At 29.8% G+C, this 18,408-nt stretch overlaps 2 protein-coding genes across 4 annotated transcripts in view; both read left to right on the forward strand.

Annotated features, from left to right (window-relative positions):
* Positions 1–18,408, forward strand: part of LOC129913354 (peripheral plasma membrane protein CASK) — a 426,424-nt gene that overhangs the window by 366,660 nt on the left and 41,356 nt on the right. For all 3 annotated transcript variants that reach the window (XM_055991975.1, XM_055991976.1, XM_055991977.1), the window contains exons 15-17: positions 6,760–6,945; positions 7,082–7,246; positions 14,329–14,397. In XM_055991975.1, coding sequence (XP_055847950.1) covers positions 6,760–6,945; positions 7,082–7,246; positions 14,329–14,397 — 420 coding nt within the window. The remainder of the gene's footprint in view (positions 1–6,759; positions 6,946–7,081; positions 7,247–14,328; positions 14,398–18,408) is intronic.
* Positions 16,437–18,408, forward strand: part of LOC129913355 (scaffold protein salvador) — a 110,410-nt gene continuing 108,438 nt past the window's right edge. The window contains exon 1 of the mRNA XM_055991979.1: positions 16,437–16,455. The gene's annotated coding sequence lies outside the window, so the exon portion shown is untranslated. The remainder of the gene's footprint in view (positions 16,456–18,408) is intronic.

The raw sequence follows: 18,408 nt of genomic DNA on the forward strand, positions 1-18,408 counted from the left end.
TCAGAAATGCACCAATGGATTTAGTAGCACTTTTGGCTGGAGTATTCTTGTATGCCAAGGAACCATAATCGCCAATAAAAAGTCTTGAACGAATTTGTTCTATTTTTGCTCTGGAGCTCGGGTCTATTAAATAGACTATGAAGCATAATTTTAAAAACAGTTTTATGCTTAACATTTCAATATTTTTTTAAAGAAATGTCTTTAATCAGTGCGTGGAACATTTACTATTTAAAAATTTCAGAATATTATTAAATAATCTTCTGAAAATTTTAAATAGTAAAATTTTGTTGCTAAATATGTATCAATTCTCGAATGGTTTTTCAAAAAATTAAACGAATGTTCTTGCAGTGAATAACTTTTTCATTACTGTTGCAGGAATATTTTGGAGGCGAGGAGTCGAATTTGAAAAAATCTTGGAGCTTTCAAAATTTTCCCAAAACAAGCATGACATTTTTTCTTAGGAGATTTTTTTTTTTTTGCAAATCGGAAATCAAAATTTTAATGAGCGAGTAAAATGTTGAAGGATCCAGTTTAGCGTTGTTTTTTGAATGCTTGCTTACTTGTTAGTTCACATGTAAAGATGCGTTAGTCTCGATGTTTAGTTCTTCCATTTTGCTCATTTTTTTTTCAAGTTCAAATTTCAACATGTTTCACAACATTTCAATTTAAAACATGCTAAAATATGTAAAAAGGATATTTCTTTTCCTTACTAAAATAGAAAGGGAACGATTGTCGAAATAGTTTTATCATTTAAAAAAAAAATGCACTTCTTATACAAATAATCATGTTTATCAAAAAAAAAAAAAAAAAAAAAAACAAAAGCGTCTTCCATGGGTCAAAAATGGGTTTAATGATTTTTCTCATAGTTTCTTTAGTGAGAACTAAACGAAATTCAAATAGGACCACACTGCAGGAAACAGCTTTACAAACCGAATTATCAAAATTGGTTCACTCAGTCCAAAGTTATGAGGTAACAAACATTTAAAAAAAAAAAAATACAGACGAATTGAATACCTCCTCCTTTTTGGAAGTCGTTAAAAAAATAGCCAATTTAAACATTTACAAATTACAAATTTACTATCATTAAATCAAATTGTACTTGTACTGTACTTTTTTTTTACATCAAGTTATTTTTCAAATCAAATTCACCTTCTGAAAATCAGATGCGCATGAATTTATCAATTAATTAACTCTATACTTCACATATAAAAATGTAACTATTGCTTCGTAAATTTCTCTTATAAACCTGCCCAGCTGGTATCAAATTCAAGTTATGACACTGGTCACTTGGGCTTAATTTAAGACCTCACTCTTCTTAATCAATTAAAATCGAAAAAAAAAGACTGGAAACAAAATTTGAAGGTTTTTGATATTTTTCTAGTAATACTCAACAGTAAAAACCTTCTAACAAAAAACTTTAAATTAAAATTGTATTAAAGTTTAGCTCCTCACGAGCTAATTTCTAATCAGAAAAGTCTTCGATTTTTTTAAGTGAAAACTTCAAACAAGAAACAAGATGAAACGAAAAATCGACAGAAAAAAAATCAATTGATAATAACTTTTTTGTTTTGATAGATAGATGAATGAAATTTATACAGTAGGTAGGTACATAATTACATAAACTATAATTGTGCAATTTCAGTTAATTTAAATTTTTTAAGTCTTTTTCGAAACACGTTATATCTTTTGATCTAGAGCAAAAAAATTCGACATGGTTGGCTTTAAAAAATTCTTCCATTTTTTGTAAGCATGCTAAAAATATAATTGAAGCGTCATATAAAATGTGAAAGAATAAGTTTTCAGACGATATAAAATATATTATAGGTTGTCATAGAAAAAAATTGATTAAATGGTGTTAGAAGAGAAAAAGATCGATTTTTTTTTTTTTGCATTTTTGATAAAAACTGATAAGGTTCGAAAAATTATAGCTCTTTTTGTAGGTGTTGTATAGACATGGTTGATATAAATATTTTGAGCTGAAACAATAAGCTTCCAGATGGTATAAAATTTATTGTAGGTCATATTAAGATTTAAAGTTGATGGAATAAAAAGAGGTAGATTTGTTCGATTTTTTTTTTTTGCAAGAAAAATGATTTTTAAGGTTTTATTTCTAGCAAGTATAAATTGCACACATGTTGTTTTTTTTTTTGTGTCGAAAGTCGTTTTTGAGATATTGATAGTTACGCGTTTTCAATATGGAGGACGCCCCAAAAATCCAAACATGATACAAACTGTGGTTTGCACTCAGATTCAACCGTTCTAAAAATGCATCAACATTTTACTGTCGTCATTTTTTTTCGAATTCCTTTTATTGGCTGAACTATTCGTAAGTAAACGTTGTTTTTTTTTTTTTTAATTTCGGTAATATTTAAGATTTTCGAAATTTTTCGCCCTGAAGTTTAGTCAACAAAATTCGACTATTGATATGGCTATAAGTCGTCAAACTACAGAAATACAAAACCCTTTTCTAGTGAAAATAGAGTTATTGGGAAAACCAATATGTAACTGACTTTTATTGTTAAATTTTTATCACATTTATTTCAACAAGAAAATAATTGTCTGCAATATCTATTTTCGATGCTGCACATTTCTTCCCTCTGGCGATTTACTCGCAGCTCTTAACATTCATTTAATTTTTTTTTTATTGCCTGTGATAATTATAACCGAATGAATTCAATAAAAAGAGAAAACATTCATATTCCACAGGACACCATCTGGTAAAAATTTTTCAATAATTTTCTATGGAAGGTTGTTTTATTTATTTTTTTTTTTTTTTTTGTTTTACTTCACAATCGTTATCCTTTTTGATTTGTGAATTGAGAGAGAAAAAAAGTTGCTATATAAGAGAAACATTTAATTGACTTTTTTTTTCTTTCAACTTCAATAATAATGATGATCCGTGGAACTGTGCCGTCTGCAGAAGAAAAATGGTTAACAATTTGCTGAGTAATCATTTTCATTTATTTTTGTTTTGCTGTTTTTTTTTTCTATTTTTTTCAAATACTTACGGCAGCTATATTGCTATCATCATCTATATTGCCAGTGGGTTCGATCGCCACAGCCTTAATGATTAACGAGTTGTCTTTGCTACAGAGTCCTTTGCTCTGTTGCGATATATAAATTAGGTAAACGGCGAGCAATAAATATAAACCTGAGCTGAGAATCGAAGGAGAAGAAGAAAAAAGTATAGATTTTCAAAACATGTCTCCACGAAGAAGCATTTTCTTTATTTCCTGGAATTGACCGACAAGATTTTCCTTTTTTTTTTGCCTGGAGTTACTGATTCGTGAAAAGATTAGGAATTGACTCCTTGAACTGGCAATTATTTAAACTGTTTCAAGCGACATCAGATCCAACAAAGTTAAATTAGAAATTTTATATCATAAAATTAAATATCGTCCTTGTTCTTAATACGAAAAAATAATAAGAAAAAAAAATTTAAATGACAGCTGCAATTTTATGCTTGAGTTTACCCTCATCGCCGCCGAACCCGGAAGAGAAAAGCAATCCGTGTGACGTACAATTAAAACACATTTGGCCAAAAGCCAAACATTTCACATTGCAATTGCCAAAACAATGAAAGCAAAAGGAAGCAGAAAAATACACGAATTTTCTGAAAAAAATCTCTGAGAATTTTCATTCAATTAACCAATTTTTCCGAAAAAATATAAATTTGTCTGAATCCTTCCTCTTCTCGAAGAAAGAAGCGCTTAAGGACTCTAAGCTGCTCTTTTCTGTTCTGCTTCTGTTTGCAGTTATCAAAAGGATTCAAATTATAAAAACACAAAAAAAAAACAACAAAAAATTTCCCCAAAATTATATTTCCTTCCTAAACGATTAAAGCGCTAGAAGACAAACTCGACAGAAAAAGAAAAAAAATTGCAAATTTCCGTCGCTCTGTGTAGGTATGTCCTCTGGGAGTCCTGTATGTAATAAAACACATTGAAGTGTGAAGATATTCCAAGGACTGCACTGCAGTTAGATGCTAGATAAAAGCTCTTTGTGAAATATTGAGTGTAAGGGCAAGGAAAGTTTTAGTGGAAATAATGTCCACGCCACTGTTGGTCGGTTGGATGGTGAAGTGGCATGTTGGATTTTTGATCCTGTGTAATTGGAGTTTGCCAAAAGGGAAAACCCAAAAGAAGATAATTTTCGTGTTAGTATATTTTACCTGTGGAAACCTAAAACATTATCCTTTTATACGAGGCTTTAGCGGAGATAAGTAGAAAGGATGTTAATGCATTATCCCGTTTTGGGTGACTTTTTCATCCTTAATTTGTGGGCATTTTTTCGGTAGGTATTTAAAATGGGAAAATATTTGTGGCATACAAAAAAACACATACACACAAGTGTAGTTGAGGAGTAACTGGTTGTTTAATTTATTCTTCTCCTGTAAATTGGAAAAAACTTTTGGGGACGCATTTTCAGCTTTATACTTTCCTAGAATTTGTATAAAAAGGACTCGGACATAGTTAATTATATATTGAGGTTAGTTGACATTAATATATGAACTCGTGTTGGCCAGTAAAAAAGGAAGTGAAGAGGAAATTTAGCATTTGAAAATAGGAGAGGAAACAGTAGCATATTATATGGGTGAACTACTAAATTGACGCCACAAGTATTATGAATTTTAAAGTACAAATAAAACAGTGAAAATTATATGAAATTGAGTATTCTCCTTTGTCAAATTAGTTCCTTTCAGAAATGTCGATAGCAGCAAATGAAGCTATATCCAATTGATGTTAAGGCCGAAAGTAAAGTAGTTTCATTCAACCGAAAAACTGGAAATGGCTGTCAAGTTCAGAAATTGGGTTTCTAGGATTTGAGAACTTAAATTCATTGATAAATAATAAATAGATATATTTTTCGACAATTTTTTAAGCCACAAAAGAGAGAGAGAGTTAGGAAGAGTTCTGTTAATCAAATTTGACCTCTTGGATTTCGTTCTTTATATCTTTATTCGAGAGCTGACCTTGACTATTGAATGTTTTGATGCAAAGAACTTTAACAACTTGGTCAGGACTCAATTGATGATTTTCATTAGTTACGATGCTTCTTTGAAAAGAAGAAGTCATTGATTTGATAGTGAGTACTTAGAAAACTTATTACGATATCGCTTCCAGGAACAGAATCAGGCTTTTTGACTTCTTTGTAGAAAGCACATTGTGCTAAATTCTACCGTCACACAGAAAGCGTTTATAAAGCCCGCCGCTGCACGTTGAAAATTATTTGTTGGTAACATTTTTTGATCCGACGAATTTATCACATTGTTAAAAGCATATTTATGACAAAGGTTAACTCGTTAAAACTATAAAACCTTGATTTTGACAAAAAAAGTAAGAAAACCTGGAAAATTATAACGCAAAAATAAAATCGTAAAAAACATGAAGGTAGTTTGAAATCGTGAACAGATTGCCTCAATTGATCCATTCGATATACCTAAACGGAGAGTTATTTCAACCTTCTTATCTGTACTTCAGATAAAATCTGCGGAGAACCGTCTTTATCTTTTATAATTGCTGACGTGATAACGACTTATAAAACGATGAACCATGACAGAATCCACGAAAAAGTGACGCTATTTTCTCCCGTTCCACCTAAAATTTTGAGCATTGCAGTTATTAAAAATAAACTACCTATAGGAGAATTTTTTTTTTTGATAATTTGAAAAATGCCATTCAAAAGATATGAAAAAAAAATTAGGAGTCTGCGTTTCAAAATATACATTTTTGAAAAACACCTCCTTTTTTATTTCGTATTCACAATTTTGAGATAACGGTAAAATAAAGTTCTATTTTTCAACACGTTCTATCTTTTGATCTAGAGCACATACAAATTTGATTTAACTTTATTGAGCATGGCTGATAATATTACCTTTCACTTGATATATCACACATAACGCTACATTCACTACAAGCTACACGATGTTAAATTAAAAAACTGCAGAAATAGCTCATAACACCTGTCTAGATCTGTTGCCGATGACCAGCCACACGTGTGGTAAGGACCATAATCTCAGTTTGAAATTTCGACATGGTTGGCTTTAAAAAATTCTAACTTTTTTTTGTAGGCATCGTAGAAATTTAATTGAAGCGTCATATCAAAGGTGAAATAATAAGCTTGCAGATGATATAAAATTTATTATAGGTTGTCATTTAAAAAATTGAATTTAATGGTGTTAAAATATAAAACAGATTGATTTTTTTATGAAAATTGATTGGGTTCAAAGAATTCTAGCTCTTTTTGTAGATGTCGTACAGACATGTGAAAAAATAGCCATTCAGAATGTATTAAATTGTGATATAAAAATATGGACATGGATTTATTCCGTAAACCGACTTTACAGACAACCACTTTTTGATTAACATTTTTCTATGATACATTTTTGATGTTAACCTTACAAATGCTTCTATTGATAAAAAAAATGAACCTTTACAACATTCTATCCAATTTGTAACGAAAATTAATCGAATAAATTTGAAAACCAATAAAATTTAATCATATCATTTAGTTCTAAAACTGCGTGGTTTTTCTAATCTAGATATTAAAACTGCATTTTCTACAAAAGGTATTTCATAATTCTTATTGGAAAACCAATTTTGCAACTTTTTAAGTTCTGAAATTATTGAAAAATGTCTCCCACTATACTGTTTCAAGAAAAAAATCCATAAAACTTTCTCCATAATTAACTTCTTTAAAAATTTTTCACTAGAAACAACTGCTGATGATGATTTCTAACAATTTTCATATTCATTTCAGGCTCTTTTGCACACGCATGACGTTGTCGCAAGAGAGGTATACGGTGACGAGGCTTTACGGGTAACACCCCCGCCACTAGCGCCCTATATCAATGGTGATGACATCGACAATGTTGACAGTGGCGAACTGCAGCATGTGACCAGAGTACGTTTGGTGCAGTTCCAGAAGAACACCGATGAGCCAATGGTAAGTTTTCCTCCCTCCTATTTTAAGCTTCAATGATTTATGTTGTAATAAACTTTCTATCTTGCCTCTCTCCATCACTTTATATCAACTAAAATTCTAATCAATTTTGGGTTTTACTTCCTGTTTCACTTTGCAGGGTATAACTTTGAAAATGACCGAAGATGGACGCTGTATTGTAGCTAGGATAATGCATGGCGGTATGATACATCGCCAGGCAACTTTGCATGTGGGCGATGAGATTCGGGAAATTAATGGCCAACCAGTGCAACATCAATCCGTTGGCCAATTACAACGAATGCTGGTAAGTTCTCTTACAAATGCTATTGAGTTATGTTTTTGTTCGAAAAATTATAGTGTCGTATCCTGTCAAACTATTTTCCTTGTCGCAGAAGAAAAGTTCGGAGTTTTGAAGAAATACTGCTGCCACTAGCTTTTTACTTTAATTCGAAAACTGTTTAACCTAAAAAGTCAATTTCTGCGTCACATGTCTCTTAGTTTAGTGAAGGCGATTAAACGCTTGCAATGCAGATGTGTTTTTTGTTTGTCTCTTGGCCTTTCGGAAAGTTTTCGAATAACTTTTGGAACTTGGCCATATAAATGGGGAAATAATATCTCGAAGGAAAAAAAAGGAAAAACTACGTCGCAGGAGATAACTTGGAATCATTTATGGAGTTTGGGTGTGCGTCTTTGTTAGTCTTGGTCGTGTCGTTCGGATAAATAGTTTGGATTTAATGGTCTTTGTTTAGACTTTGCCCTCGAAGAAAGTTAAAGAGGAGCTATCCGGTATATTTGGCGAGGACATGTTTAATACTTGTATTAGTTTTGTTAGCGCATAAACTCAATCAGTATTCCTTTGTTTCTTTGGTATAATTATCTTGGAAAATCTTTTTTCTTCTTCTTTTTTCTTTGTTTTGGTTTCTTGTTACTTCTTCTTCTTCTTCTTCTACAAAGACCATTAATAACTATCTCAGTTAAAGTTAGAAAGTTTGCAGTTGTATATGAAGTTATGTTTTGAGATTTTGATGTTGATAATAAAGCAACGTAAAAAAATGTTTCTTAAAATGCACCCCACCGCATTGAAGATGGTTATTGTTTTATTTCTTTGCTTCAAAACTGCAACACAGATGTTTAAGTTCATTGTTTGTTTTTTTGTTTAATAAGGTTTTAAGGTATCGTTTTCTTGAATATAGGTACTTTCCCTTTACAATAAGGATGAAAGTTTATCTGGGAAAGAGGTAGTTTGGTGTATTTTAGTTGTATTTTTGGGAATTGAAACTTATTTGCCCTTTATGTTTGGATATCCACAATCCTTGCATTGAAGCATTTGGGGTTTTCGATGCAATTAGGCGAAATAAAATGTTAACCTGTTCCAACCTTTTTTAATAAGTATCTTCCCTGCTCTTCCTGGATTCTGGAATAGTGAAAACAATGCATAATGTTTATATTTTAATGAAGACAACAAGCAAGAAAAGCATGAACTCTTTCGACGCAAGAAAATAGGTATTAATTTGAAGTTTCATAGTTTTAACTTTCTGTAGTCCAAATCAGTCCGAAATGTTTTATAAGAGTGTTTTACACAAATATGTAACTTGTAGATCACAAGTACAAAGTACAAATGAATTCTGTTTTAAAGTACAAATAAGTAATTCACAAATTTGTGATTATTGAAAAAAAAAAATTCCAACTAACTTTTGAAAACCACAAGTTTGTAGAATTACCATTTCACCAATTATATTTTTTTCTTGTAAAAAAGAAATTTTTCTCACAAACTTGTAAGGCTTGTTAAAGTCTCAGGGGTGACCGTCGAGTTACTTAACTCATAAGGATACGGGTTAAAATTATTTTCAAATGAAAGATAAGTTTATATAGAATATGATAAAATAAATTGCCACTTTAAAAACTAAAGCTCTTATATGGCAACCCTATTTTAAACGAAAAAATGTCATACTGTAGTTTGATTAAATAAAAAAAAAATTTTAAATGCCAACAAAATTCTTAATACTGAGGAAAATTAATAAAATTATATAAGCAATGAAGGACTAAAAATATGCAAACCTTATTCAAATACGAAATAAAAACACTATAAAAGCTTCTTTGATCAAAATAGAACGAATTTTTACACATTTAAAAGGCCAGTATACCTAAATGTTCAAATAAATATTTTGTGATGTTTTCATTCGATTTGAAACACAAATGTTATACCAATTTGTAATTCATTTGTTTTCTATTACAAATGAAAAACAAAAAAATATTTATTTATAAAAAAATTTTGCATTAAAAAAAAAATTTTATTGCCACTCAAAAATATTTGCAATACAAAAAAATTTAACCTATTGCAACTAAAAATATTTTCCATTAAAAAAAATATTATCGCAAGTGAAAAGATTACTGCATTGAAAAAAAATTCAATGCAAAATGTGTGCATTAAAAATTTTTACCGACTTCCAAAAAGGAAAAGGTATTCAATTCGCCTGTATTTTTTGCATTGATCTTTTTTTTTATTTTCAATGCAGAATATTTTTAGTTTCCAATACAAATTTATTTTTATTTTATTTTCAATAAATATTTTTTCAAATGCAAATATTTTTCAGCTGCAATACAAATTTTTTAATGCAAATTTTTTTAAAATATTTTTTTTAGCGAAAATTGTTCTTACTTGCAATGAATATGTTGTTTTTTTTTTATTTCAAATGGATTTTTTTCAATTGATAATTTTACATTCCTGACTTAGGTATAATAACATACAGGGTGTCCCAAAAGTAATGGATCAAACGAAATATGCTGATAGGCCAACTTGCGGGCTCTCAGAATTTGGTAACTTGTTCATCCCAAATCCTTACGGTTTTCGATTTAATGCAGTTTTTGTGAAATTTCTTTGTTATCGTTCTCTGAAAAGCCCTGTTTTGCTGCTTTTAAATTGTAAAGTCTTCAGTTCAAACTTCAACTTTGGAAATTTTTATACATTTTTTAAAACTGCAATAACACGGCAAGTTTTCAAAATAATAAACCAGTGCCGTACCATACAAATTTTATCAGGGTGTTGCTCTGAAATAAAAGAAAGAAATTGAGTTTTTATAAAACATGTTAACTGTTAATTTATTTGCAACAAAATGGCGTTTGAAATGAAAAATATTTTGATTAATTAATTATTTCTTATTATTAATCAATGTTTTAGTGAAAGAATTGTAAAAAACAAAAATCAATTATGAGCGGAGGAAGCAAAATACTGTTGCAAAGTCGGGATTTTTCGAAATTTCACAAAAACTGCATTAAATCGAAAACCGTAAGGATTTGGGATGAACAAGTTACCAAATTCTGAGAGCCCTAAAGTTGGCCTATCAACATATTTCGTTTGATCCATTACTTTTGGGACACCCTGTATACACAATATACAGCCTTTCTAAAAATAATAATAATGGCCTTCGGCGTACGACCATTTCAAAACTTGAATCACTATAAAAACGGTTTTTACAAATTTGTATCAAAAATGACACACGTCTTGACTCTTGTAGAAACTTTTCACAAACAAATAGAAACTTGTAATTTTTTTTTTTGTTTGGTGAAACAGAAACCCACAAGAAACTTGAAACGAAAATAGATTTTTTTCGCAAATTTAAAATTGTAGCTTTTCAAGTATACAATTTTGTGGTAAAACAAAACTTATCGATTTTTTCACAAATATTGTGAAAATTACTCGTGATTGTAACTTGGTGAAATAGGACCCAGTTTAATTTAATTTAATTCTTTTCATCATTTCCATATTTTGTTGGACTATTATCGTTTAGGCTTAAGAAAATGCATGAATACCCGATTTTTGTAATCATAAAAGTGAATCAAATGGACCATTGATTTAAATATTTTTAACAAAGTCTCAAATGATAACTGTTTTAAAAATACATGTTTTTATTATTTATGATCCGGAAAGTGAAACGATTATGAATTAAACCATTACTTCTCTTAATTTACCTGTTTTATAACATAGTTAACTAATACACGTTTTTTTCTAGAAACTTTCGAAGATTTAATGATTTTATGTCTTTTCTTTAGCTTATAGGTACTTTTTGTAGTCTTTCTGTGGATAAAGTTTATAAAATACCCTCGCAAAAACTTTTAGAGCTATTTCTCTTCATGATTCCTTGCTGTAATTAAATAACTTAGTAGAGTGACTATAATTGTTCCACTATCCATGTCTTTTCGCCTCATTAAAGTGTTTCCCATACATTCGATCTTTTCCTTGTCATAGAATTTATAGCCCCGTTTAATTCATCGATGGTGACTATTTTTCGTTAATTTTTTCAAGTTAAAGTTGCATTTCGAATAACTAAATTGAAGTTGTTTCCTTTGTTTAAAATGATTTTGATTTATTACACTTGCTTACATTTTGCATTCAAAATGCATACAAATGAGATTAGGTCCTCATCATCAAGCTGCCGCAGAAATGTAAAGGTAGCTGTATCATGTTCCTATTGTTTGTAGGAATTCAAGAACAAATGATTACGTTTTGCAAATAGCTTTGGCTTAACACACTCGTTTTGGTATTTCAAGATAAATAATGACATTTCTCTGGCTACTATTTTGGGTAAGGGTAATATTAATTCAAAGACCAAAAGTAGAAATTCCAAAACACATTTGTATCGACCTTAATATGACTTTGTGTTGTTTACCAGTTGTTGTTGTTGTCGTTGTTATACAAAAGGGCTAAAGTTCGAATATTTTGTAATTAAGTGCATATTTCTGTTGATGGCTAAGAAAATCTGTTTACATAGAAATGAAATTATTTGTTCTTGGTAGTTAAGCAAATCTGTCATGTCTGAGAGAGATGAATATGGGGACCACCTGTTAGGCCCATAACCAAACTAAGATTGGGTGGGGTTTGAACTTTGAAGTCTCTATTAAAAGGGTTAGAATGTTTCATGATACATTTCTTTACTTTCAAAAATTGATCGACATTTCTGCTTTTGCAAAAATATAGCTATATCGACAAATAAAGAGAATTGAATTCTGAAAGTAAATCAATCAAACGGATTTGACATTATTCTGTTTTTGACTTCAATATTGTCAAAGGTTTGAATTTTCTATTGAAAAGTAAATACACACTGCAATTATTTAGAATATTTCTGATAAAACACATAATGAATTCTTGGAAGTTATCAAGGAACAAAGTTAGTTTGGATAACCTTTTTTATAAAATTGTATCTCAAATGGATATTTTGTAACACAAATTTATTTTTACTGCTGAAATTCATCAAATAAGTAGAATTTTCTCAATTATTCAAATTGAACTTGTTGAATTATCGATTCGAATTAAAAATTGAAAAAATGTATACATTTATGGGAATACCCTTTTTAGATAACAAAACAGTCACATTCACATAAAAGTCAATTAATATCAATTGTTCTCGTTGAATTGTGATCAAAAATTAGAGAGAAATGACTCTAATGTGATTATTTTCATTAGGAAATAGAACCACTTTTATTCATTTGTTTTCTAAAAATTTATTGGCATCACAAAATGCTACCAGCACTTCATGCGAAAAATCAAATTGTGAAACAATTTGCCCACACGCCATTAGATTTTATTGATTGAACGAATAACAACAATTTTACTCCAATTAAGACAATACCATTTATTTCAATTGTTTTTTTTTTTGTTTTTTGATAAAATTGAAAATGTTATGCGTGAAGGATGATAAAATATTTTGACAACCTTTTTGCTGCTGTGGGTTTGGTATGAATTTATTAGAATTTTTTATTAACCACATCATTTAATAAATCTGATAAATTAGTTTGAAAAAGGTGAATTGAATTAATGATTTGGGTTTCATGGCTGGATTGCATTTATTTGCCTTTTAGAGGTCAGCGGTTTTAAAGTGGCTTAGCAATAATGAAGACCTGGATTTTGTATATAATAATGAAGACCACAATTTTTGGTAAATTAAATTTAAACTGTTAATTAAAAATTTCATCATTTATTGAACTCGCTTGAAGATAAAAATTGTTATAAAATTGCAATCTTCGGTGGTTTTGAGGTGTTGAATCACTTTAAAACCATTTTCAATATTTCACTTGGAAAAATAACATTTAAATTTTCCAGTTTTTATTGATTCGGTTTCCAAGATTATTTATATTCTTAAAATGCTCCTATTATTATTACAGTGACTATTTGCATTCAAATTGCATTCTTGTGAAACTTGCAAAAATTATAACGCGTAAGTTCAAATATTGTGTAGTACATTCTCAAAATAAAAAGAATATGTACAGCTTAAATTTTTCAGCAAGACCTATTTTGATTCAGGCACTTTTTCATTGGGCATATTGTTCTGTGCTGCTTTATATTATTTTGTCATCAGTCTTTTCGAACTTCTTTACAGACCATAAATTCTTCCCTTTGACTTTTTTTTGGTGGGTTTGTTGTTCATATTGTATCCTCTATTTTTTCTTTAAGTCAGTGTCCCTATTGCTTTTTATCCCACTCGAAACTTATTTATTTAAAGTACAACCACAAGGTTGTATTATGGTACCACAGCTGTTTCTTTTGAATCAAATGAAATGCCACGTTTTTAAGGAATCTAAGACCACATTTCTTAAGTATTTTTCAAAAAAGAAGACCTTTAACGCAATTTTCGAAATATTGTCAATGAATTATAAAAAATAGTATTTAAAATAAAAACTTAGCACAAAAAATTATGGCATCATTGGTTCAAATTATTTTCTATCTGGAGCTGAAGTCAAAATTAAAAAAAAATTAAAAGAGAACCCCTTTCTAAAAAAAATATTGGTTCTTTTTTATCACACACATTTAATACTCGTACTCTCTAAATTTTAAGTTTTTTTTATATTTTCTTTCAAATCTCAGAAATCTGTCAGTTTAATCCAGTCCTGGGTAATAATCTATATTTATCCCCTCGAGCATGGCATTATCATGTCAGTTTGCTTTATAATTTTTTTTTGTCGTTTAGGATTTTTCACTCCCGACGTTAAATATTTTTCTAAATTCTTTGTTCCAGCAAATTCCGGTATTTAAAAAAAAAACACATAAAATAAATACAATCTAATTTTTTTGTTCTCTCCATGAAAAGCCCGAGGTGTTAAAATCTCTACAGATTTGTATCATCATTGTTTATTTTTTTTTTATTTTCCTTTTTATTATTTGTTTCTGCCTCTGTTCCTTAAATCGATTATTTCATTCAATATTGAAATGAATTAATTTTTAAATTGTTTCATGTGCGCCTCCATGGTGTTGGCTGCTGTTGGGAATCTTTCTTTTTTTTTTTTGTTTCATTTTATTTTTCATTAAATATATTTGTGTGTCTACAAACAAAAAACAACAAAGAGAATAAAATTTCATCTGTTTCGTTTTTTCTTTTTTTAATTCATTTGTAGCGCGAAGCTCGTGGTTCTGTTACCTTTAAAATAGTTCCTTCGTACAGGAGTGCTCCGCCACCTTGTGAGGTAAGTGTTTCAATACAAAAAAAAAATTAAATGTAAATACACATATGCATCGAAATTGAACTTTATTTTTTTTGGTTGGTTTGTTTATTTTGTGGCATAAACTTTTTTTTGAACTTTTATAAAAATATATAAATATATTATTAAGCACGTAATTTATTTATTGAATTTATTTTTTTTTTGAATTATTTACATAAATGCTTTTTGAATTTATTATTTAATATTAATACAAAAAAAAAGAAAAGTCATTTTCGAGGTGAAAACTATAAATATTTTGGTTTGCATAAATTAAAAGGATATTTTTAAAGGATCTCAACAAAATTAAATACTGTATTTATTATGCACATTTTCAATGACTGCACCAACGAATTTCAATTTATTTTTTTTTTGTTTGGTTTTAATAATATTCTCAAGAATTGCTCAAAGCTTTGTTCTGTTTTAATTATTTAAAATTTATATTTTTGTTTCTTTTGTCTTAAATGGATTTTTAAGTAGGAAACCACGAAACAATCATTAAAAAACAGGAAGAATATCAAACTATTCAACAAATTAAAAAAAAGGGTCTGAACTCAGCTTCGTTGATTTAGTCCTGGGTGGAACTGGCTCAAGAGATAGGGTAAAAGCGGGTGAGATGGCGCGGCGGGGAAGATGGCGCACTTTAAATATCTTTTACATTTATTGCTCTAAAAATGTATGAAAAATATTTTTAGCTTTCTTTAAATATTTTAAATCGAAGTAGCCAGTATTCGTTTCTTTGTCTTTGATACAAAAAATAAAAAAAATTTGAAAGCAAATCATGTGATGATTTTTTTCGAATTTTTTTTTTTCACTCTTTTTTTTGTTCCGATATTTTGTGAGTCGTTGGGATCTTAGATGCCCTTGATACACCAATACAAACAAGAGAGTATAAGTTATGGATTGCACGTAAAATCTGAGCTCTAGTTCTATCTGTTTTTTATGGGTGCTTACGAATATTAATTATGCGAAAAAAGGTGAGATGGCGCAGTTTTTTGCGGGTGAAATGGCGCATTCCGTACAAGAATTTTTCAATTGAGTATAGTATTAGCATGTGCCATATCACCCTCAAAATATTTTTTTTAAGTAATTCAGCCAAGCTCAAATTTTATGAAAAACACGACTAGTTGCAATCTATTATATGGCATGCATTGGTGCTTGACTCCTTCACATCGTTCAACCATTTGTGCAATGAATTTGGCAATAGAAACCTAAAACAAACTCATGCGCCATCTCACCCACCCTATAGGGGGAGATGGTTTTTTTTAAACTTTTTTTCTATATTAATTTAAAAATATAAGTTTAAAATATAAAATTCTGTAAACCAAATAATACGTTGGATATTGAATATAGAACATTTTTGCATTGTTAGAAATATGAAATGTGGTTTACTTTGTAAAATATGACAAAAACAAAAAAGGTATGCCATCTCACCCGCTTTTACCCTAGTCGATAGTTAACCAAATATACAGAAATTGTTAATCAAATGAAAGTTGATGAAATAAATAAATACTTTTTTTTCGGATGAACACGTAATTCATGTTACAACTAGGGATTAGAAATCTGTAGCACTCTCGCAGATAATATAATGTAGGCACCCAACTCCCTGGCCTACTTGATATCTGCTTTGAATTTGGAATTTTTTATTTCAGCCTATCAAAAAGTAAAGCACGTATGATTCTTAGTTGTTTATTCTGCTTTCTGCAGCAGATGATGTTTTATCTTCAGTTTCAAACTGGACCGTAAATGGCTCATAAACATTTCCTTTGGGTAAAAAAAAATTTATTGCCTACCTTGAAGTTATAATATTACATAAGAAGTAAGTAATCACTTGAACTGGTCCGCGATGAGAATAGATACATGTGAATATTGAATATCAGTGCTTTATCCTTTATTAAAGAAAACCAGGATAAATGAAAACAGTCAGTAAACAAGAAGCTGATTTTAAAATAATAAATAAATAAACATGCACCTAGAAACATTTTTGCATAAGAATCTACTTTTTGTATGTTCTTTACAATTTAGCAAGTTTCCTCCAGCAACAAAATTCAATGAAAGTATAGTCAAAATCTACGGAAAACTTATTCCTAGCATACAAAAGTTCAAGATTAATTTGGAGCATCATTTACGTATCCATCAAAATGAAAGTTTTCTCTTATTTTTAAATAAACTTGATACGAAATTCAAATGTGTTTAGATTTAAATTCATATGGTTTAAATCAAAACATCATTTAATTGAAAAAATTACATTGTTAAATGCTGCTATTGCCCTGTCATTGTGAAAAACTTGCATTTGGCAACCCTGATTTGTCAATTAGGGAATAATTGGTAACATTTCGTTTAAAAAATGGAGGTGTTATTCTTTTTTCATAACTAAAGTTTCTCATTATGCATTTAATATGAATCGTTCTTTGTGATTCTCATGGAATCGAGTCTCCTTTTTTTTGTGATTTCAATCACTAGTGTCATGCTTCAGGATATCATTTATTCTTAAAAGCATCTCAACATTTAGAAATCGAATATATGATTTTGACAATCATCATCTTCTTGAATAACAAACATAACCTAATAGTCGATTTAGCTAAATTAATAGCAAAAAAAAAAACTGTTTCCGAGAAGTACCAGAAATTACTTTTCCACTGAACTAAAACAATCAACAGCTGGTATTCTCCATCATCCACTTAATAACTCCAGCTAACGGAATATTCCATGCAATAACATAATAAAATGACTGCCATAAACAGTGTATACTTACATATTTTTGCACGTTTATACAATGAACGCGCATACTACCTACCAGAACACCAGAGCAGCAATAATTCTGATAACATCCATTATGAAGCTTCTCTCTCTTTTTGGAACGTGCCTTGAAAACCCCAAAGCTATTAAATGGCAGTATTGTGCTTGGAATACAAGAGAAGACATTTTTCATGGTAGTAAGTTTCTAAGTTTAACCTTTTACTTATATATGTATTTGACCACAAAAATTGAGTATTACATTATAAATTTGTTAAGAAAAAAAAAACGAACCATTCATCTTGAAATTAATTGTGTTTGCAAGTAATACTCGATGAAATGTGTTTTGAGACCAGGGGCGTACACTCCCTTGGGGCAAGCGGGGCGACGCCCCGGGGCCCCCGACTGACCTTAGGGCCCCCACTGAAGACAATGCAGAGAAGGAAACTGTTAGCATAAATTGAGTTACGAAGTAAATTAAAATGAGTTTGAATCACTTCGGATACAAGGGAGACAAATTATGTCATTCAGTGTAATGTATAATGTAGCCACATAATATATATTGATTTGATAAAAAGGTTACCCCAGGGGTTCCAAAAGGAAATAAACTGCTTTTTTAAAAGAAAAATTATAATTTTATCTTAGGGCCCCAAAAAATATTACTTGAAAAATCTTTGCAACCACAAATAATACATTAGGGGCCCCAAAAAAGCAAAAAACAACTTCAAGCCAGGGCCCTGCAGGGACCTCAAATGCCTTTACTTCAGTACTTTAAAAAAAAATTAAGTTAAAAAAAATTGTTTTTTTTTTTGCCCCAACATAAATACATCAGGGCACAAAACTAAATGCACAAACGGAATGCCACCGAATATTACATCTGATTAGAGGCTTCAATACCTATTAATTCTTGGCTCCAAAAAAATTATATTATATTTTAGGGGCCTCTAAGCACTTAATTTTGATAATTTTGAGGCCCCAAAAATTATTTTTCAGGGGCCCCAAAAGAAATAAACTATGTTTGATGATGGAAAATCAAATGTGTACACATTACTTTAGAACAGAGACCCCAAGAACTATCAATTCTAAGCTAAAAAAATTTTATTTTAGGGGTCTCTTAATATTTAATTTTAGTTTTTCAGGGGCCCCAAAATAAAAAAAATATGTCTGATGATGGAAACTCAAATATGTATTTATTACTCAGAACAGAGGCCCCAAGAACTATCAATTCTAAGCTTCAAAAATTTTTATTTTAGGGGCCGCTAA

Source organism: Episyrphus balteatus, chromosome 3 (genome assembly GCF_945859705.1).
Source record: "Episyrphus balteatus chromosome 3, idEpiBalt1.1, whole genome shotgun sequence".
NCBI classification, from domain to species: Eukaryota; Metazoa; Arthropoda; class Insecta; order Diptera; family Syrphidae; genus Episyrphus; species Episyrphus balteatus.